Genomic DNA, 22,287 nt, shown 5'->3' on the forward strand with positions numbered 1-22,287 from the left:
GCCTTGGTCCTGAACCATTACATCCATAATGCCTGTTGCCTCTCACAACACACACCATCAATCACATGCATGCAGTGATGGAAACATACACACAGAAGCAACTGGATGTTTCTGATAACAAACACTCTTGAAATAAAACGCTGCTTAATTTTCTTACAGCAAAGCAGATTCTTTCTGAATAGCATCACTTTGTATTGGTGGCTAAATACGGGCATCTGCTGTTGAGCTAGAAAAATATTTGCTCCTGTGTCCTGCTGAGTAAATGAGCCGACGCTGAGTGAGTCTGTCTGTGAATGTTGATGAATGTATTAATCTGGGATTCCCAAGTGTCTTTGACTATTTCCCGCTGTATTCCGATAGGCTCAGCTGTGTCCTCTAAACTACAAGAGGCTTAGATCGAGGGCAACCAGACTTTCACTCAGTTTTGTGAATACTTTTCAACACCTATCCAGAAGGCTTTTAAGTGAGCTCAACTTTGAGCCTTTATAGTTGACAAAGATTCCTGGATAGGTGTTGAAACGTATCTACAAAATTGAATGACTGCCTTTGATTTAAGCCTGTTGTAGTTGCCCTGATTTGGAACATTGAGAATACATCCAAATATGTCCTCTAAACTGTGTTGACCAAGCAAACGCAGACAATCTCAGAACTACAGAATTGCGCAAAAGAAATCAATTGGATATTACTACTAAACCACCAGTGATAAACTCAACATTTGGGCTGTTGGTTTTCTTTAGATAAATATTTTTTGATTTTCTTTTCTTAAACATATGTATTTATTTCACACAATGTGTTATTTTTTTGTAAACCTTTAAAGCATAAGTCAAATCCAAATCAACTTACTTTTGCTATTAAGCTATAAACATTATTGTCGTATAGTGTTGTCTACTTTGACTGGTCGTTATTTTGACAAATTACTGCATATTTGTTGACATCTTGTTTTTGTGTCTAAACCAGCTGTGTGGCACCTGCCTAAGGTTTAACGAGCGTCTTGCATTGAATTTCAAATCAGTATTGCTATTGGTTCAAAAGATATTGTGAAGTTATCCAGAAAAACTGACGTCAGTAGCTCTGCTGCTATGGGTTATAAAAGCGGCTCCATCTCATACATGCCTCCATAACAAGTTGGAGTTGGAATAGTGAGCTTTGCGATCTTATAGTGTAATATACTTTATAACTCTTCGTTTGTTAGGATGGGGAGAAAGTCCTGGAGGCTTGCACGTGGTCCCATCTTGTCCTCCACTGTCTCAGCTTTAGGCATTGCTGAGTCAGAGCCTTGAGCCGGTGGCTGAAACTGATAAGCTCAGGTCCGCCGGGGTCCACAAAGCCCCCATCAACCGTTTAAATCAATGAGACCATGCATTTGCAACAAATTTGGTGCAGTTTTTAATGTTACACTGATATTGTGTATAGGACAACATTTTTAAAAAAACATCGGAGATATGCCTTACTCATCTGACACATAAGTGCCTAGTTTATAGTATGTTGTCTATGACGTATGCATTTTGGTATGTGTATATTGCAGCCACCATTGTGCTGAATGAGCTCAACTGGACAGAGGCATTGGAGGATGTCTTTAAAAAGAACAGAGAGGATGACCCAACACTTCTTTGGCAGGTGTTTGGGAGTGCTACGGGCCTGGCTCGCTACTACCCAGGTAACTTACTAACTTAGTTAATTAATTTTTACAAAAAAGTTATATGGTCATCCCAAGATACAGCTTGTGGCTACAGACATTACATTGTAGTAATCTTATGTATGACACACTGAAGATACGACACTACCCTGATCAGATGTAACACAGTAACCACTAACAGGTGAAGTGAAAAGCTGATTAGCTATTCAGCTATTATTATCATGCTTCCTGTGTTAGTGGGTGGTATGTGCAAGGCAACAAATTTGTGATAAATAGCATTATTAAGTTGATGTTAGAAACAGGAAAATGTGGCAAATATAAGACCTTTGGCAAGTTTGACAAGAGCAAAAATTGTGATGGCTAAACAATTGGATAAGAGCTTCTCCAAAGCCACGGCTGTTGCAAGGTGCTCCCAGGCTTTCAGTGGTCAGTATCTAACAAAAAGGCTTTAAGTAAGGAACAGTGGACAACCAGCGAAATGGTTATTTTCACCCAACGGTCACTGATACAGGTGGGGAGCAAAGGCTGTCCTGTGTGGTCCTATCTGTCAGACATGACGAAGAGGAAGTCAATGTTAGTTTTTATGCAGATCAGTCAGGGTGCTTATGCTGATACATGTGTACTGCCAGAAGAACCACAAATGTGCATGTGAGCATTAGGACTAGACCACAGAGTAATGGACAAAGGTAGCCCAGTTGCCACACTGCAAAAATGGCTCCTAAACATTATGAGGGGTATGACAAAGAGTTGGCAGATATGTATTTATATTGCAAATATGCCGGATTGCATCCCGAGCCTAATTTCCATCTGCTTGTCACTCGGCACATTGATTTTTATGTGGGTATATTTATACATCCAGGGTTCTAATGAAGTTGGTTACTTGTCAGGTTACGGTTCTTTTGGCAGTAAAAGTTGAACCAACTCAGCTGCCAGTCACAATCTTATCCTACAGTATTGGAAGTTAGGTAATTGTAAGAATAAACTGAGTCAAATTCTTTCTGTGAAAATAATTGTCAGTCAATACAGGCTTTTAAAAAAATATTTTCTTAACCTCATAACATGTATGACAGACCTGAGCAGATACTCTTGCAAACTTGCATTTTTTTACTGTTCTTTAAGGTAAAAAGCCTGCACATCCAATTTTTCCCTCATGTTTTTCTTGTATTATTTTTAGACAGTATAAAACGTGCCACAGTGTAGATGCTGAGATGAATTTAGGAATCCTTCCAACTGCCCAGTTCTCATTACAAAATGTGTCCTATCATGTCTGACAGTGACTCATTGCTGAGCCATATTTAACACTGCATATTACTAGATTTTAAACAGTCTCACAGTCAGACGTGTCAGAGACTCAACCAAAATAGGAAGTAGTGTTAATTATCTTTAATTATATCAAGATTATAATAAGCCTAGATTATAATAAGCCTACATTTGATCTCCTTTTTTTAGCCTCTCCGTGGATGGATGCCCGCAAGACTCCCAGCAAAATTGATCTGTATGATGTCCGCAGGAGGCCATGGTAATAAAACCGGGAGAAAAACGCTCATCGGTCATTTTATTAGGTATACCTGTTCAATTGCTTGTCTCCACTTTGACAAATTCAGCCAACATTATAATTGTGAAAAGCACTGGTATCAACCCAATACATTTAGGCATCTGGACAAATTCATTAAAATGAGAAAGAAAAGAGTAAGAGGATTTAAGTGACAATACTCCAATGGCCTCCAAAATTACCAAATGTTAATCCAATAGACCACCTTTAGTATCAATGAACCTAGACATGGACACCATGGATGTAAAATTGACAAATCTGCGGCAATATAAAATTATAATGTGAACACTGACCAAATCTCTGAGGATTCTTTGTAACCTGTTGAATGTGTCAGATGAGAAATTACACCAGATCTGAATGCAAACAGGGACAATCCCGGTAGTAACAAGGTGTACCTAATAAAGTGGCCGGTGTATGTATATACAGAAGCTTTTACTTTACATTGCTGTCCTTGTAGATAGATCTGCAGTTCTTCTTTAGGTTGTGGGTTACTGATCAGCACTAAAAATAGGTATGTTGTAGTGACTTGTGTTTTACGTACTGTAAACAAACGAAAAAATATTTCCAAAAATTTCAAATGTAAAACTGTATTTTTAATTTTTTCCAATCATGGGCTCCACATGAGTTATTGGAATAATCTGTTTTAAAGATCTGACTGCAATCAAAAACAGAAGTTTAGTATTTGGCCTAACATGTGGACAGTGCATTACCTGTACATATTCCATTTATTAACTTTGTGACGATAATCACCACACACCCCCCCCCCCCCCCCTCGCCCTATAAAAATGTGTTAATTATTATATTGTCATTCGGGCTGAGCATATTATCTGCTAATCAAAATGTGTAGGTGTCAGCCCAGATATTTTCTTTTTTTATTCTTCGTCAAGGTACATCCAAGGGGCTGCCTCACCCAAAGATATGCTAATCCTTGTGGATGCGTGAGTACATGAAATACCCTGACAGATCCATTATCTCCTCACATTTTCTCAGCTAATCATAATGTGTTTTTTTTTTACCTATTTTTTACCTATTTCATAATGTTCTGTATTTCTTGAGGCAAATTCAACTTTTATTACACAGCCTGCAATCTCACAGTTGCAAGAAATGAGCTGAAACTGAGTGAAAAGCTGTCAGGTCTCATACATTTTCCTTTTTTTTTACAGGAGTGGGAGCGTCTCTGGTTTAACTCTCAAACTTATCAGAACATCTGTCAGTGAGATGCTGGAGACACTGTCTGATGATGACTACGTCAATGTTGTTTATGTGAGTATAATTTATATACTTTTTCACATCATTTTCACATAAGTGATGTTGTCTTTTTCCATGGGTTTTCAGGTAAGACAGGGAGTGAAACTTGCATTTTAAATGTGCTTTATTGTCCATTATTAGTATAATCTGTATACAGAGTATGCTAAAATAATTATTTTCTTTTTTTTTTCCTTCCACTCATTCCTGCACATAGTCAATTCATTGCTTTGCAGACCTAAATATACATCTGGGTCATAGAGATCAAGATAAATAATGAAATATGGATCTATGGCAGCTTTGGAGCAGATATTTAATGAAATACACACTGCTCTATTTGTTGCTAAAGATTAGAACTCTGCCCTTTATACCCCAACCATCCCCCCAATCCAGAGATGTGGACAAAACTGTGGCTGAACAATCCCACTGCTCCTCAAGAAATTAAAGCTGTGCTGTGACAGCAGTGAACCCAGGAAGCAGCCATCCATCACTCTCTTTGCCTTTAAATTGTTTGTTCCTTTCATCAATATGGGATACAACTCCTTTCAGGTTTTTACCATGTACTTCTATCCATCGCTTTGATTAAGCACATGCTCTCTTTGGACACTTCATTTTTCTTTTTGTACGACACTGCATCTTCCTTTTATGTCACTGTTTCCATTTACCTTCATTTTTATTCATCTCGCTCGCTAATCACTTGCAATATTTTTCTCTCTACACCCCCATCTACTCAAGTTTTGCGATTACATTTGGAACCAATCTGGAGATTAGTTGATTGGTACCTGTGGAGGTCTTTATTGAGGTGGGTCTTTACAGAGATTGGAGATGTCTGCTTTCTCCACACAAAGACAGCTATTCAGGCTCTGTCTCCTCTCCATGGGGACCTTTTTGTCTTTCAAAACAATACTTTCTGTTCCATTGCAGACTTGGGATTTTGCAAAGATTTGCAATCAAATAACTCTGTTGGAGAACTATTTTAGATAAACTAAAATAGATTTTTTTTCCTTTTTATTCTTTTAACGATCTAAAATACTTAGTGTTTTCAAACCTTATCTGATGATGATGATGATGATGAATTTTTTTTCCTCTAAATAAAATATATGAGGTATATTTACCCTGATGTCTGACATTGATGGATGATTAAAGTAAGCTGTCTGCAAAGGGGTATGAAGAAGTAAAACTTATTTTTCATACCCCTTCTCCCTCTATTTGCACTTAAAGTACCTTCCTGTTAAACAACGTTTTTGATCCAAAATTCACAAAAAATATACAAAATTATATTTTTAAACAGACTCATGCTTGGACATTGCTTCAGTTTTTTCTGCAGTTTATTCCAGACCTTCACACCACTGACTGAAATGCACATTCTCTTCATAGGTAGTTCGAACCCTCAAGGTTCTGAAGTTAACATTTTCCCTGTAGTCATAACCACCCTCTCTATCAGTGAACAGCTTTTGAATATTCTCTGGTGGTTGATTATTTCTAGCTTTATACATCAGCTGGACTGTTTGAAATTCTATTAGGGAGTTTGAGGAGGCAGGACTTAGTAATAGTACATTAGTATAGTCATGGAATCCTGCCTTATGAACTATTCTGATAGCCCGGTTATGTGCCTAACAGTCGCAGTGAGGTTTAATAGGTATTGCCCCATATGTCCACACAGTAACTCAAGTAAGGTAAGATTAGCGAACAATACATGATATGAAGAGCAGCATCATTTAGAAAATGTTTTGCTTTGCTGAGAACAGCAATACTTCTGGATATTTTTGTTTGAATGTATTTTATATTAGGTTTCCAACACATCTTATTGTCTATCATTACTCCCAAAAACTTAACTTCCTTAACTCTCTCTACTGACATATTATCTATTTGGATATGTACATTTGTTTTGCTTTTGCAGTTTCCAAACAACATAAACTTGGTTTTATCCAAATTTAATGATAATGTGTTAATATTAAACCATATCTTAAGATGACATAACTCTAAGTTGATATTAACTACAAGCTGATCCAAATTATCACCTGTACAAAATATATTAGTATCATCTGCAAACAAACAAACTTAAGTATTTTAGAAACTTTGCAGATGTCATTAATATACAGAATAATCGATTTTATAAAAAATAAACAATTTTATTGTATATCATGCTGGATTGCACAAAATAGTTTAGGTTGTTGAAATGAGAAAAAAAGAATAATAAAAAACAATGAATACTGGCATGTAAATATGTGCCATATTTTTTCAGAGCGACTATAAGTCACGTCAAAGAAGAGGAAAAAACATATATACTGTAAGTCGCATCGGTCTATAAGTCATAGTTATTGAGGAATTTATATCACTAAATCCAAGACTAAAAACTTACAAATAACCTTGTAAGTCAATTTATTAAATTGCACATAACATGGGACATACCTGGGAGGTTGAATGGGGTAAATTAGCATAACAAACCAGCAACTCCAATTACCAAGTTACTGGCAAGGTTTTTGCCTGCGCATTTCGGCTTGAGGGGTCGTTACACTGAAAGTTGTCAAAGCTCAACAAAAGCTAATGCGAGCTGTTAGTAGCTTCATGGAAAGGCCAATGACAGGGTTCAGTCACAGTCTGGGCTCTCCTTTCGAGCTGCACCACACAATGCACATACATGTGAATGCATACTGAAACAGCGAAACAACATACAGACATGTATTCAGTTTTTGTTGTATATAAGTTAATATTTCAATTCATTTTTAAATGGTACATGAGCAGTATATAGCTTTCACAAGCCTAGAGAGCCCTCTTCTGCCTATAGACAGTAACGTTAACTCCTTGGTTGATGTTAATTTGTAAAATGTACCATTTAAAAACATGTTATATATTTGAAATACATCACACATGACTATAAGTCGTAGGATCAGCCAAACTGTGAAAAAAGTGTGAATTATAGTCCAAAAAATATGGTATCCACCTCTTTGCTATGAAGTCCCAAAAAGTTTCTGATGCAACTAATTACATTCAACAGATACATTATTAATATAATTATTTCCACTTGTGTGCAATTAACTTCCACATGATCTGTCGGTATGAACACATCTTTTCTGAAAGGCTGCAACGCCACTATAAGCAAGTGGCATCACACCATGAAGACCAAGGAGCTCTCCAAACAAGTCAGGGACAAAGTTGTAAAGAAGTACAAGTCAGTCAAAAATATCCACATCTTTGCTGTTCTCCCAGAACATTCATCATCTTCAAATGGAAAGCACACAATACCACAACAAACCTGTCAAGAGAGGGCCACCCACCAAGACCCACAGTCTAGGCAAGCAGGGCATTAATAAGAGAGGCAGCACAGAGACCAAAGGTTTACCTGAAGGAGTTGCAAAGCTCCACCCACTCCTGAGCAAGGCCAAATAATCCCAGCTTGGAACTGAAAAAACTGTATTTGAAATGATTGCTAAGTGAGCAAGGCCAAGTAGAGCCAGTGTAAATAGGGGCTTCAGTGTTAAAAATAGGAAAGCACCTTTTCAATTTTCCAAAATACATGTGTATGACTCCCCAAGTATATTGAGGAAGATGCACTGGTCAGATGACTTTTCAGCAACCAAGGTGCAAATCCAACACTTCCCATCATCCCAAAAAACAGCATTCCCATAGTGAACCATATTGGTGGCAGCATCATGCTGTGGGGAGGTTGCTCAGCAACAGGAACTGGGAAACTGTTCCAAGTTGAGGGAAAGATGGATGGTGATACATACAGGTATCATCTGGAGCAGAACCTGTTAGTCTGCCTGTTATTTGAGACTGAGACGGAGGTCCACCTTCCAGCAGCACAATGACCTGAAGCATACTGTTAAAGCAACACTTGAACAGTTTATGGGGAAACATTTAAATGTGTCAGAAGGACCTAGTCAAAGTCCAGACTTCAATCCAATTGAGAATCTGTGGTTAGATGTGAAGATCCCTGTTCATGACTGAAAATCATGCAACAAGGAGCAGGAGCAGTTTTGCTTTTAGAAACAAGAAAAAAATCCCAGTGGCAAGATGTGGCAAGCTTGTAAAGACTTATCTCAAGCAACTAGTAGCTGCAATTGCCGCATAATGTGGCATAATGTACTGACTTTAAGGGGGTTTACAATTAATTTGTTTGTTGTTTTCCCCAAAATAAAAAAAATATGACATCTTCAAAGTTGTAAGAATGTTCTGTAAATTAAATGTTTCAAACTCTCAAACATGTCATAATAATTGCATCAGAAGGGATTTCTTTTGAACGGGGATGTCCACATTTGTTTGGTAATGTACTGTAACATAAATGTGTAAATTCTCTTAATTAGCTAATTGAGATTTCACTTGGATCTTTGGTAATCTGTTTGTTTTATTTACCAAGGTTTGGTGAATGAAAACATTTTAAAATCTTGGCTAGACAAAATAAACAGGTTAATACTGAACCTCATTTTCAATGCACCAAATGGCCACTCCACCATGAACCTTTGTAGTTAAGGGAATGTCATATTCAACAAGTTTCCTATTGGCCATATGTCAATTTGTACCTGCCAAGATTGTTAAACAAGAGGTAAGAAAAAAACAGAAAACTAGTAACTATGATCTAATGGGAACAAATGTAACTAAATACTGCAAGTAAGAACAAAATATAAAGACGGAAAGATTATGACAATGGAAGTGTTGCTATTAACGTAATTAATCTGAAACTGTATTTAGACAATCTTTTTTTTCTTTTTTTTTTCTTTCCTTTTGTCATACATGTGCACAGAGTGATGTGTGTTTCTCCCTGAGGGTGTTGTTACCTGTCATCGAATCACTGCTCTTTGATATTACCCATGAATCATTAACCTCATTAACAGTAGCTCAGTGACTAAGCTGGCATTTTAAAATGGAAGATTCTCAATCCATACCTCAACACCTAGGCAGGTCATAGATTGCTGATGGATGCTTTTCTGTATTCTCATATATGGCTTCCACTCAGTTTTTTTTTTTAATACTTCGACTCATTCTCACTGCCCCCACCTTGGCTGTCCCCGTGCCTGGCCCCTTCCTTGCACATCTCACCTCATTCAACCTCTATAACTTTCATCCTGTCTGTTCAGCCATGTTTGCCAGCGCCGGTCTAGCGAGAAAGTCGCAGACTTCCAAGGCAGAAATGCAGAGAGTCCGACGGGATTAGACTTTGGAGATTAGCCGTCTTTTCTGAGTCATCACTAATCCATTGCTAAAGCCTGGACAATAGCGCACACATACAAGAGCTGTTGTAATAGGATCCCAGGAGAACTGTAAAATTTAAAGTTTCATTCATGTGTATTTTGTTCAGTTGTCACATCATTTTTTTTCCCCTCTGTGGGTATAATGAGCTTATCTTGGAACAGAAAAATAGTATGCCTCTTACTGAGGAGATGATGAATGTGCCATATGAGCTTACTATATGAAATGTTCAAGTTCCTGCCTTTAAATCCACTTCTGGGTCCTGTGTTCACACTTCTCCTTCTGTCTTTTTGTGTCCTCTTCCTCTGATTCTCACCTCCTGCTCTCACCTTCGTCACTTCTTCTTTAAATAGAAAGTGTGATAGAAAATCTCTGCTTGCTTCTTGCTGCCAATTACAAGCCCACTTATTGTTCTTTTGCTGGTGTTTATGCCTTGCTTGTAATTGTGTGTTGTCACCCTGATCTGTCTGGGACAATGCATTTTTATTCCAGAGACACCATGTATTTTACTATCCCTCTAATAGCAACTTTGATGTTGTGAAACAGTGCGGGGAACTTTTTGCCCTCTTGTCTGTGTGAATCAGAGTTATCAGTTTCCCTACCGCCCATCTCCCGGGGAAATATTGATTAGTTTAGATCAATGAGGTGCATTATTGTTTTATAACAGTTCTGCAACACAGTAAAAGTCCTAGTTACACTGTTGTCCCATGTCCTTCATATTAATATTCATTAAGAAATATTTTACATTTTTGTTCCACTCTAGGCTAATTCTAATGATTTAGAATAGTTAATTACTCAAAGTATGGACAATCAGTTTAAGTTGGAGCACAGCTCAGTTTATATCCTATATGTTTAGGTATTTGACATAGAGTTTTTACATCCATGGAAGTTGTAGAGTGTGGTACTTTTACATGTTTTGTAGGGTGGATATGAGGAGGCTTCCCTTTGAAAAAAAATATAGTGCTGCGGCCTAGCCTCATTTTTATATAGCAGAATCTTGTTTCCATGGGTACAGAATCGTTGAGCTCCAAGGATGTGAAGCAATTAGTGGGGCTTGATGAATGTGTCTGTTTACCGCTGCCTGATAACAGCCAAGGCCAGGTGGGAGTGTTTTCCATGCATGTGTGTCTGTGATGGTGTGTGCATTCCTATTTGTTACACATGCACAGACACCTTAATTGTATGAATAATTTTTGGGTCACAACTTCTTGTCTGTATTTCCCAGTTTAACACCAGGGTGAAGAACACAGCCTGTTTTGACCATCTGGTTCAGGCCAATGTGAGGAATAAAAAGCTGCTGAAAGATGCTGTGCAGAACATCACAGCCAAAGGAATTACAAATTACACAAAAGGCTTCGAGTTTGCTTTTGAGCAGCTCTATACGGTGGGTATTTTTTTTTTCTTTTGTCTGACTTCAGTCTGTATGAAGAACACAGGACCTTGTGTAAGTTTTGAATGAGTCTTGTCTATCTTGTCTTCATGGTTTAGCAGCTTTAAATTGTTGTCTGGACTGCCATCTGCTGGTTAAAGGTAGTTTTACCATTTTAATGTTTGGGCACAGACAGGAATATTGTGTTACAGAGGAATTATCTTGCTCTTATTTGATAACAGCAATAATTAATTCCTAAAGTTAGCCAAAAGTTAAAAGGATTGTCCAGTCCACTAAAATAAGTGATCTTCAGACAATGGTTGTCCGCTGCTGTGTTTTCACAAAACAAAAACACGATTAGTACTTGTGTCAAAATACATCATATTGGTTCAAAGCAAATCATATATCATATATCCAATCACTGCTTTTGTTTATTTTTTAAATTAAAAAAATCACAATAGAAGACATGAAAGTATCACTTGATGAGCATACAGGCAATTAACAGATGTCCCTTTTCAAGTAGGATAATGAAAGTGCATCTACTCAAAAGTCCTTGTGTGTTTCTTTTGAACAGACTAATGTGAGCAGCGCAAACTGCAACAAGATCATCATGCTGTTCACTGACGGAGGAGAAGAACGAGCTCAGTCCATTCTGCAAAAATATAATTCAGACAAAAAGGTACCTTTGTTTTTGGGAGGTTGCTTTGTGTTCTAAACCAAATGCTAGCTTAGAGGTAGATGACAGCAAGAGGAGAAAATACAAGTTTTAGTTATCAAAACAAAGCCAGATATGCTGCAAAGGAGGCAGTAACAACACAACGGTTCAAGTACCAGGGTGAAAAGTGACATACTGTTCAAAAGTTAACTGAGAACAAGAAAAGCACTTTCAAACGCTTAAAAAAAATGCTTGCATCAAGTTAATTCTGTTAGAAAACAACTGGACATTCGCAGGAGATTAATTACATACTGTACACATACACTATTCAGATCACAGAACAAATTGTATCATCAGTAAACCCAAGTAAATATAAAATGCAGTTTTCAAATTAGAATTTAATTTTTAAGTAAAACAAGCAAATCAAACTAGCACTTTATGAAATATAATTGCCTCCTATTTCTTATAACTAGCTGCACCATCCTTTGCGGCAGCAACTGCCATCAAGCTTTAGTGATACCTGGTAATGAATATCTTACATTTCTCTGAGGAATTCTTCTTTGTAGAAAGGTTTTAATTCAGCAATGTTGGGAATTTGCATGCAGTCCTGTTAATATTCATGCCATGAAATATCAGAACTTTGACAAGGCCAATCTAAAACCTTGTTTTTTCTTCTTTTTTAAGGTCATTCAGAGCTGGATTTGCTACTTTTCTTTACGTTAGGTTCTTTTATCACCTCTTTTGTGGTCCTTTTGGAGAAGGTTAGTGTAGGTTGACCACAACTGGAGAGGTTCACCACTTTTTTATAAATGGCTTTGTAAGCCTTTCCAGACTGACATTCGTCAGTGACTTTATTGCTAATGTGCTCTTGAAATTCTTGAAATCAAGGTAGAATGTGAGATTTTTTTTAGCTTACTTCATTCTATCTAGAGCCCGTTTAAGTGATCTCTTGTTTTCTAGAGGTAATTAGACCTAGTTGTGGCTATTAAAACTGAACCAAAAAAACGTGTATGTGTGCGTGTGTGCATGCGTGCATGCGTGCGTGCGTGTATTTACTCAAGCTATCCACGTCTGGTATATAGATTTGTTTGATGATCTAAAACAGTGTAAACTGTGTAGCAAGATAAAGAAAAAGCTGAAACCTGAACACATATCCTTTTGCTGCACTGTACATGGTGTGGGGAAAACAGGTTTTTATTAACTCAAAAGTAAGACTTGCCCCAATAGAGGGCAAATACAAAAGGAAACTTTTTAATAGCTTAATATTTAGTTATTTTTCAGTTTCAACACAATATATTTGCCCATAGCAACTTAAGTTATTAAACCTACATGTCATTTGAATACTTTGATCTTTTAATTTACTTTATAATAGCATTTTATCTCCAACTGGGAAGATTTTCCACTAGACTTGAAGACCTACTTGTAAAACAAGTAAATATGTTTGGGAAGTATAAGAGGGATACAGAATATGTTGTGAAACAATATGATGAAAGTATTGACACAAAAGAGCAAAAAACTAATGCTAGTAAAATAAAAATAGTAGGAACCTTGATGCCAGTTGCCTTAAATTAATTTATCTGGGTTTCTTTTTTAACTCTAATCAATCCAGCTATGTCCTACAAGTGTATTAACTTGACTGTTGCCGGATGGATTTCGTTTTGCAGAGCTCCACCCATCCATCTGGAATTGCTCCATTGGAGAAGTATTTCAGAAGGAAGGCCCTTATCAAAAATCCTTGTATATGGTTGGTTAAATTACTTGTCCGTCATCTTTACAGACGTGCTAGTTCAACCACTCGAAACCAACATCAAAACTGAAACCATCGTTTTCACTAACAAAAGCCTTCAAAGCCATTCTCTGGTGTTCTTTTAAAGAATAATTATTCGGTATATTGGACAACACTGATGAAATAGCTTTTCTACTATGCTGGGACAGCATAGTTAAACATTTTTACTCCATCATGATACACTGAAATTGGGGACATTTCTGGGGACAGAATTTTCCAGGTAGGGTTAGGGGATTTGGGGACATCTGGTCACCCTTGCTTCCTTGTCACGAGCCACCTTTGTTGTCTGAATGCAAATAGTAGCTTCTCTGATGTGTCACATCTACTAAAATCCCGCCTGGCGATCCTGATTGGCTCGTTAATTTTATGTGGTATTGAAATCCCTCCCAGTGGTAGTGATTCCAGATGGATGTGTGGAGCTGTGAGGAGCTCGGTGTAACTACATCCATCTTGTGAGAGTCAGGCAGCTGGTTTACCCTACATTTCCTAAACCTAAGCTAAGTAATGTAAAGTGTTCAATAACGCTTCATGAAAAAACATTATTTAAATGTGTCGTTTCCCCAAATAAAATCTCTGCATTATCAGTTTTACCCTTAAGCTGATACAAAATCAAGATGATAATGAACTTGTTTTTTTTCCCATTGTACAAATACGGATTGTTGATAGTGATGGCCACAAAATAGCAGTTATGTATGATAAACATTGATAGAATTACCTAAATTAAACTGCATTAGAGACTATACACAAAGGGATTTGAAACAAAATTGCACCATATAATTTATTTGTTTTTGGACAACAGCTTTCACACTCTAATTGTGTGAGGTTGTTGAAATCTGAAATATTTCTAGACAGACAAATGTGTCTTTCCAGTAAGTAAGACAAATGCATGGAACCCTTATTTCAGGAAACTTTCTCGCACATTGCACAGCAACATGTGTAGTTGGGCAGCATAAGCTTATTCTATACTGCAATATAATCAGAACAACCACTCTAGCACTTCCTGTGGCGACTCAATAAATTAATTCAAACCTTATAAAAGGTATGACAGAAAAGGTTTGAGGTTTTAACATGTTGGTGTTGTATCTTGACTGTCATTTTGTGCTACATTGGCATGAATTTCAACTGAGGGTGGTTGCGTGTAGTAGTTTCCTTAATTAAGTCTGTAAAATTGTAAAAGCTTGTAAAGATTCAATTGAAAGAGAAAGTTAATGTTATCAATGATTCTGTTACAGTAATTGAATGAGTAAGTGAATTCTATTGATTAAATTAAAATTTTTGCAGCATGAGAAATCAGTATTTGTGGAATGAGAAACATAAAATGGAACAATATTTGTTGGCATTTGAAAATTTATATTCATTGGCCACTTTATACGGTACACCTAACTAGCATCTGGTTGGATGTTTTAATATCTTTATTTTTATGATATTTATGACAGATTAAAAAGTAATCCTCTGAAAGTTCCTTTTGTATTCACACGATGGCCTCACACATTTATTGTAGATTGTCAGCTGTAAATCCATGATGTGAATCTCTCATTCCACCATATTCCAAAGCTGCTCTGTTGGAAGGAGAACTGCTGACTGTAAAGGCCCTCGGAGTACAGTAGACCTTTCTTCATATTTAAGAAACCAGTTTGAAGTGATCTGAGGTTTGTGACATGGAGTATTATCCTGCAGGAAGTAGCTATCAGAAGATGGGTACACTGTGGTCATGAAGGGATGGGTATGATCATTAGCAATGCTCAGCTGGGATGTGACATTTCAATAATGTCCAAATGTTTCGAAGGGGCCCAGTGTGTGCCAATAAAGTCTCCCCAAACACTGTAGCACCACCAGCAGCTAGTTGCTGCTGATCCAAGGAATGATTGAGCTGTGCTTTCATGTTGTTTTTTCCAAATTCTGATTCTAACAGAATGTCTGAATGAAATTAAGACTTAATAAATGAATCAGTGTTTTTTTCCCAATCTGTCTTTATCAATTTTTGGTGAGTCTGTTTTTTTGCCGTTGTCTCATTTCCATGTTCTTAAATGGCAGGAGTGGTCCCCAGTTGTTCGTCTGCTGCTGTAGCTCATCTGGTTTAATGTTCATTATGTTGTATGTTCACAGATGACATTCTTTATGGTCTTCGTTTTTTCTAGACTCGTAAATATATTGAATTGTTGCAATGTGGTTGGGTTTATTGCTGTTTAAAGAAATGCACCTTATAAAGTTGTCTTAGAGTATATGTTTAGTAAAAGTGTTTTGTGAAATCTATTTAGTTATTCATTATTCTTTGCAACATTATGTTTTAGGTCAGAATTTTCACCTTTTCAGTTGGACAACACAACTATGATAAAGGACCAATCCAGTGGATGGCCTGCTCCAACAAAGGTATCACATGTCGGTTTCAGTTACAACACTACAATAATGCAGTGTCAATGCAGAAAGAATATATAGCAACCATTTATTTTTTTAACCCGTATATAATGTCAAAAATGTCATAGGTTAATAATATTTCATGAAAAAATACAAGGGGATGACCACAGGATCAAATTAGAAAAGAGGGAAATCATTTGTAAATTCAAGTTTATTTTTTTGCTCAAGTTAAAGTACAATCATTTACCCAGGTTACTTCTATGAGATCCCTTCCATCGGAGCCATCAGAATAAACACACAGGTGATGTTTGACTATTTTACAACCTGTTCAAGAATTTGAGAAGTGTGCCTTCCCCATGACAGTAGATAACAACAATCTTTTTGTTGTATGTTAAATTTAGGAATACCTAGATGTCCTGGGAAGGCCCATGGTTCTTGCAGACAAACAGGCCAAACACGTCCAGTGGACTAATGTATATCTTGATGCCCTGGTATGGTATCCCCTCTTTATGTACTGTAATAGATAACAAAACTGTTGTTGTTTTTTTACTGGGAAGATAAATATCAGTGTTCTATCATGATTTTGCATCAGGAACTAGGTCTGGTTATTACAGGAACACTGCCTGTTTTCAACAGAACAAAAACCATCGATGACAAGAATGAAGAGGTAAAGGAAATAAATTAGATCATGATGTGTGGAGTCAACCTGATGAATACAATATTTCTTCACTTTTCATTCCTGTTTTTTTCCCACTCAAGCATCAGAATCAGTTGATTTTGGGTGTAATGGGGATTGACGTATCTCTTGATGACATCAAGAAACTCACACCGCGCTTCACAGTGAGTGTAATACTCCCAAATGGGGTCACATGCATGCAGAAAGATGCATCTATAAAAAAGGTCTTGTGACTGGCTCCAAAATGTGTGTATTTGATTCCCTCTGGATAAGTTATGTGATAAAACTAAAATCTGTTGGCAGTCTATCCACAAAACAGGGTTTGCTGTTAATCACGCATTTTCTTTGTTCCAACTTAGACTGGTGCTTTGGGACTAGTAAATCCCTCCTACAAGTTTTTAATAAACCATTAGACTGTCTTTATTCCAAACATACATCCTGTTTAGAGTTAGTACTTTTAATCTTTTTCCAGCTGTCATAAGTTGAGTGGTAAAGTATACTTTGAACAGGATGTCAGCACATTACTGAGTCAATACAGAGAAAATATTTCTTTGCGAAATGTGAAAGATTTTTGCTGTTCCATGACAGCAAAAATCTTTTGCTGTCATAGAATACACCAGTGCATCACAATGACATCTGCCTTCTGCCTCGAATAACTGCATAATTGTGGATTTTTGGGCAGGAAACTGATGAGTCTCTTCTTTGTTCACCTTTACATCAGATTGGTCCCAATGGATACTACTTTGCTATTGATCCCAACGGATATGTTCTGCTGCATCCCAATCTCCAGCCTAAGGTATGACTTCTGCATGTCAATGTCCATGTCTTATTGCCATGTATAACCATCTGACTTTTCTTCACAGCTTCACTGTAATATATTGTTGTCAGTAAATAATTTGCAGCTAAGCAGATGGCCAAGGTTTTTTTTTTAGTTGTTTTTTTTTTTATATGCTGGTAACGGATCAGTCTTCATAAACAGAATTTATTCCCCAGTTGAGTATAACTTGGTGTGATCAAGCCTTAGATATTGGCTGGAAGGTCACTTTTGCCATATGGGATTGCAGAGGAATGAGGACTTGGCAGTGAACTGGCATATATGTTTAGAGATAAGGGATAAAAACATTTAGATAAACATTTAGTTAGAGTATGGGGCACATCTTTTTAGGCCATTTGTGTTGGATTTCTATTTGTTTTCCTTCCTATTTCATACAATGGAAAAATGTAGTATGTTGCTCCCAATTATTTTTATCTTATTTATACTTACATATGAGCTACAAAGGAAACATAAATAATGTGGGATAAGGAAATTCTACCCAACTTGAATATTGTGAGGCCCTGAGTAGCCTCACAATTTGTCAAAAAAATGCAACTGGACTCCCAGCCACTGGCATACATTAAGACATGACCCCATAAAAATTAGCCATGACCTCACAAGAGGTTCCAGCCCTCTTTTCAACAAATCCTATTGCAGCCCACTACTTTCAGCCTCAGGCATGCCAACACTGACAGGCTGTATAAGGGCCATGTGTTACCCAGCGCTTCAAACCTGCCTACTTTACTGTTTGGATTGGACACTGCAGACCACACACACTTCACACCAAGCAGTTATGGTTCAAACAATTTTATTTCTCACTTTAATACATACAAGGGTGTGGTAATCTGTATCCTGTCAGTTTATATTAATAAATGCCTGCAACTCGAGGTAACTGAAAGGAACATTAAAATCTAAATAGACTTTTATAATCATTGTTGAAGACTGGCCTATAACTTGTAAACAAGGAAAAACAAGGAAGTGGAGTTATGAACTGATTAAGGCACTTTCAGAATCAGTATATTCATGTAGTTCTTCTCCCAATTAATTTAGACGTCAAAGTTCATTACTGTTCATTTTATAATTTTTCTAGAAAAGGATTCGTAACAGGAAACTAAGGCTCAATAATAAGTACACTGTCACATTTCATGAGGTGAGAGAAACTAGTTACACTATAGACTGCTGAAGTAACTTCATGCCAATTTAGAAAAACTAGTTACACCATAGACTCCTGAAGTAACTTCATGCCAATTTAGAAATGTTTTCTATTTCCCAATCCTGTAGATTGAGCAGCAGTTGCTTTAGTAAACCTTGCTGTTCACTAGAGTGATATAATTTACTTGTGATGTGCTTTCTAATCCTTTCTGAACAACCCCAACTTAATTTTATAATACAGATTCTTGTGTTGCTGATTAGCATGTAAAGCTTTGTAAATATCCCTTTGTATCAGCGTAGATAGTTCTGTGATATCATTTTTGGAGCGAAAACAGGGGCTACAATCAACTTCTTCATTGAAAGCTGAAATCACAGTTTTCTAAACTTAGATTGATATACCTAAATATACTATTTACGTGAGTTCAAATGTGAAGAGCTGAAGTGCATCAAGACCTGTCGAATCCAATCAAACTTTAGAAGTATGCAACACCTATGTTTTGTATAGTGATTGTATCCTAAAACAAAAGGTGTCAAAATTACCTGCTACTGCGACATGGTCGTCCAGTGGTTAGCAATCTTGTCTCACAGCAAGAAGGTCCCAGGTTTGAGTCCCATGCTCGGCATGGGGCCTTTCTGTGTGGAGTTTTGCATGATCTCCCCATGTCTGTGTAGGTTTCCACTGGGCGCTCCAGTTTGCCCTACCACTATTGACAATACTGGTCAGGTCGGCCATTAGTGGCGGCACGCTCAGTTGCAGCGGCTCAGGCTAACCCTTCATACCTCTATGTAATGTTGTTGTATGTATTATGACAAATAAAGCACTTTACTTATAAGGACTGAAAAACTTACTTGTTGCTTTTACATGACGTTCCTAATTTTTCTTTGTTCGTAATTGATAAAGACCAAAGTATCTTGACCTTCAAGTACAGTTCACTGTAAAAAGTCTGAGTGCTCCCAAGTGATCTCCTGATCCCCTGTCCTGTTATCTACTTATACCATTCGGTATGCTGGTATGAATGTGAATGGGAAATAATCTGCATATTTATAGCTCTGTATCAAGTCCAATGACCACAAAGTGCTTCACAGCACAATCAGTAGCTCACCCATTTATACACACATTCACACACTGATGCTACAACTGCCCTGGGGCAGAATGACAGAAGTGGAGCTGCCATACAATTGGGGCCACCAGGCCCTCTGACCACCAGCAGCAGACAAAGCGGGTGAAGTGTCTTGCTCAAGGAAACAATCACTGAGCCGGATGGAGAAGAGATTTGAACCGACAACACCACTGGTTACAGGACAAATTCCTAGCTCCTAAACCACGGGCGTACCACAATGTAGAATTAATGTATCTTTATCACTGCTGTCAAAGTCTAAGCATAGTAGCATGAGACTGTCTTATGTTAATGTCCAGCACATGTCTGTGACTCCTTGGCTTCACTATAAGTCACATTACCTATCCTACAAGAGTAATCAAATTAGTAGAAGCCCCCTATTTTCCATATACTATAGAAACAATCTGGGGGTATAATATTGAAGCACTCATCCTTAATGTCTGTGATAATGTGTGGTATTTTTTTTTTTTTGGTAAAGAAATCGAGCTATGCTATTTTACAAGAGTAATTGTTCAGAGATTCAGGTTTGAATTCAATTATATTTTTACAGAAAAAGAGAGCATATTTCTTTTCCACTCACATCTCTATCACATTTCTTGTAACAAACGCAAATTTAGAAATGCAGCTAGGCATGACATCTCAGAAGTCTGACTATGTGTCAGTTTTGGGTGCTGTACTTTAGATTACCTACCAAATTATTCAACCAAGCAATGTGACCTTACATTATAATGAGGCTCCATCTGAATGATCTCATTCTAATCTTGCATTTAGGCAAGATTATTTTCCATTAGCCCTAAGGCAGATACATTGTCTCACTGAATAAGTCAAACAGTAGATCGAAGAATACTGATTGTGCCCTTGAGGCCTGTTTAACATCAGAATATAAAATTTGTAATCCAAGCCTCTTGCGACGTTGCTGTTTTTTACTTTCATATCTCACCATGATTTGCATCAACAAATGTAGCAGTCTCTCTAATGCTCTCTCTTTTTATTTTTCTTCCCAATATTACTTAAGCTTTTTCCCATTTTTTCCTATTTCTACCTGTCCATGTTTTCGATTATTTTTATTTTAAATCTTATTTCATGGCTTGACTTATTAATGATGTTTCATTTGGTATTTGATGAACATCTTGATCTTTTATTCTATCTTTTCTCATTTTTCATGTTGAGTCTTCATCTTCATCATCATCATCATCATCTTTTGCTGTATCAATTAATTTCACTTTCCATCACATGTAAGAAAAACCTACTTTACTTTCTCTTAATAATTGCTTAGTAAATGTTTTATTTGTACTGTTAAATCCACATTAAGATAATACATATAAGATTTTTTTTTCTAGCATAACAAAGCACAACAAAATTGTTTTTTGTAACAGTTGTTGCATATTTTGTGTGAAAATACTGTGGAATATAACCTTGTATCAGATTTCACATACGGATATTTTATAGAGAAGAACTAGATTACTGCTACTATTTTATACCACCATAAAGTCACTCAGACATAGAGGGTCTTTAAGAGAGGACATTAATGGAGTTCACTGTCACTTTGCATCAAGTCTGATTCATGTATGTGTGTGGTATCAAATATAATGACATAAAAGTGCCATGTGGCACATTCCCTTTTTTTCTGTCATGGATTCAATTAAGTGTTAGGGGGAAAAATACTTTCCTTCTAAAGAACAATCTGGTACAGACAGCTAAAGTGTGTGTTATAAATAGTGACATGAAAGACAACGCGTTTTAAGTTACCTGAAACTTTTTAAACCTTTGAAATTCAGATACTTTAGGTCACAATTTGTCTTGATAGCATGCACAATTAAACAAAAATGTATTTAATTATTTAGCATTTTCCCACTCGCTCAATAGCTGCTAAAAGGAACAAGACACCTATTATGTGTTTTTGTTTGACTTATTCCCATGATATTTCTAGTGCTGCTTTTGTGCAGATTATTATTTTATTTATTTTTTTTCTCTCTGAAAGAGTTCATGTTTTCTGGCATTTGGATAATACTGAGTTCTAAAGGAGAACTAGATTTTTTATGCTTACCCAACAACAAGAATATTTTTTATAACCATTATCCCCTTCTATGACCTCTATAAGCTTTAAAACACCCAACAGAAAAAAAGTTATTCCGATTTGTTTGTAGTTGTCTGAAACTGCATCATATTACAAACCAAACTATCATCCCTTGTACAGAATCCTAAATTTCAGGAGCCTGTGACCCTGGACTTCCTTGACGCTGAGCTGGAAAATGACATAAAAGTGGAGGTAGGGTATCCAAGTAAACTTATCACACCTGCTCAGGAAAAGCAACAAAGCTAAATATCTGCTTGACATAACAAAAGTTAGTTTTCAAGCACATTTGCAAACAAACTAGCTGAGTCAAATTAAGAATACATATCAATTATACTGTCTTTTTTATCACTTTTAATGGTTATTTTCATGTTTTTGTTTGCAGATTAGAAGAATGATGATTGATGGGGAGATAGGAGAAAGCACTATTGATACTTTGGTGAAAACTCAAGATGAGGTAAGAGGTGATGGTGAAGAAGCTTGGTATGAAATGGTTAGGAAAGTAGCTTTAGCATGAGGCTATCAAGCCTCTCCAGCTACAATTTTTCTGACCGTTCCACTTCTTCAAGTGAAGATACTACATCATGTATGAACTTCCAATGCCTTGATGAGCATGCCTAACACAGGAAAGGAATATTCAGCCACCATCATAGTGAACCACCATG

At 36.9% G+C, this 22,287-nt stretch overlaps 1 protein-coding gene across 1 annotated transcript in view; it reads left to right on the plus strand.

Moving 5' to 3' along the window:
* Nucleotides 1–22,287, plus strand: part of LOC105939797 (voltage-dependent calcium channel subunit alpha-2/delta-1) — a gene marked incomplete at both ends in the record, with an annotated part of 64,529 nt that overhangs the window by 38,503 nt on the left and 3,739 nt on the right. Inside the window, 15 exon segments of the mRNA XM_036133547.1 lie at nt 1,526–1,657; nt 3,086–3,155; nt 4,076–4,126; nt 4,352–4,451; nt 10,849–11,007; nt 11,567–11,671; nt 15,725–15,803; nt 16,040–16,089; nt 16,190–16,279; nt 16,381–16,455; nt 16,548–16,628; nt 17,186–17,260; nt 18,369–18,428; nt 21,761–21,817; nt 22,008–22,079. Coding sequence (XP_035989440.1) covers nt 1,526–1,657; nt 3,086–3,155; nt 4,076–4,126; nt 4,352–4,451; nt 10,849–11,007; nt 11,567–11,671; nt 15,725–15,803; nt 16,040–16,089; nt 16,190–16,279; nt 16,381–16,455; nt 16,548–16,628; nt 17,186–17,260; nt 18,369–18,428; nt 21,761–21,817; nt 22,008–22,079 — 1,256 coding nt within the window.

Source organism: Fundulus heteroclitus, unplaced genomic scaffold, assembly GCF_011125445.2.
Source record: "Fundulus heteroclitus isolate FHET01 unplaced genomic scaffold, MU-UCD_Fhet_4.1 scaffold_630, whole genome shotgun sequence".
NCBI lineage: Eukaryota > Metazoa > Chordata > Actinopteri > Cyprinodontiformes > Fundulidae > Fundulus > Fundulus heteroclitus.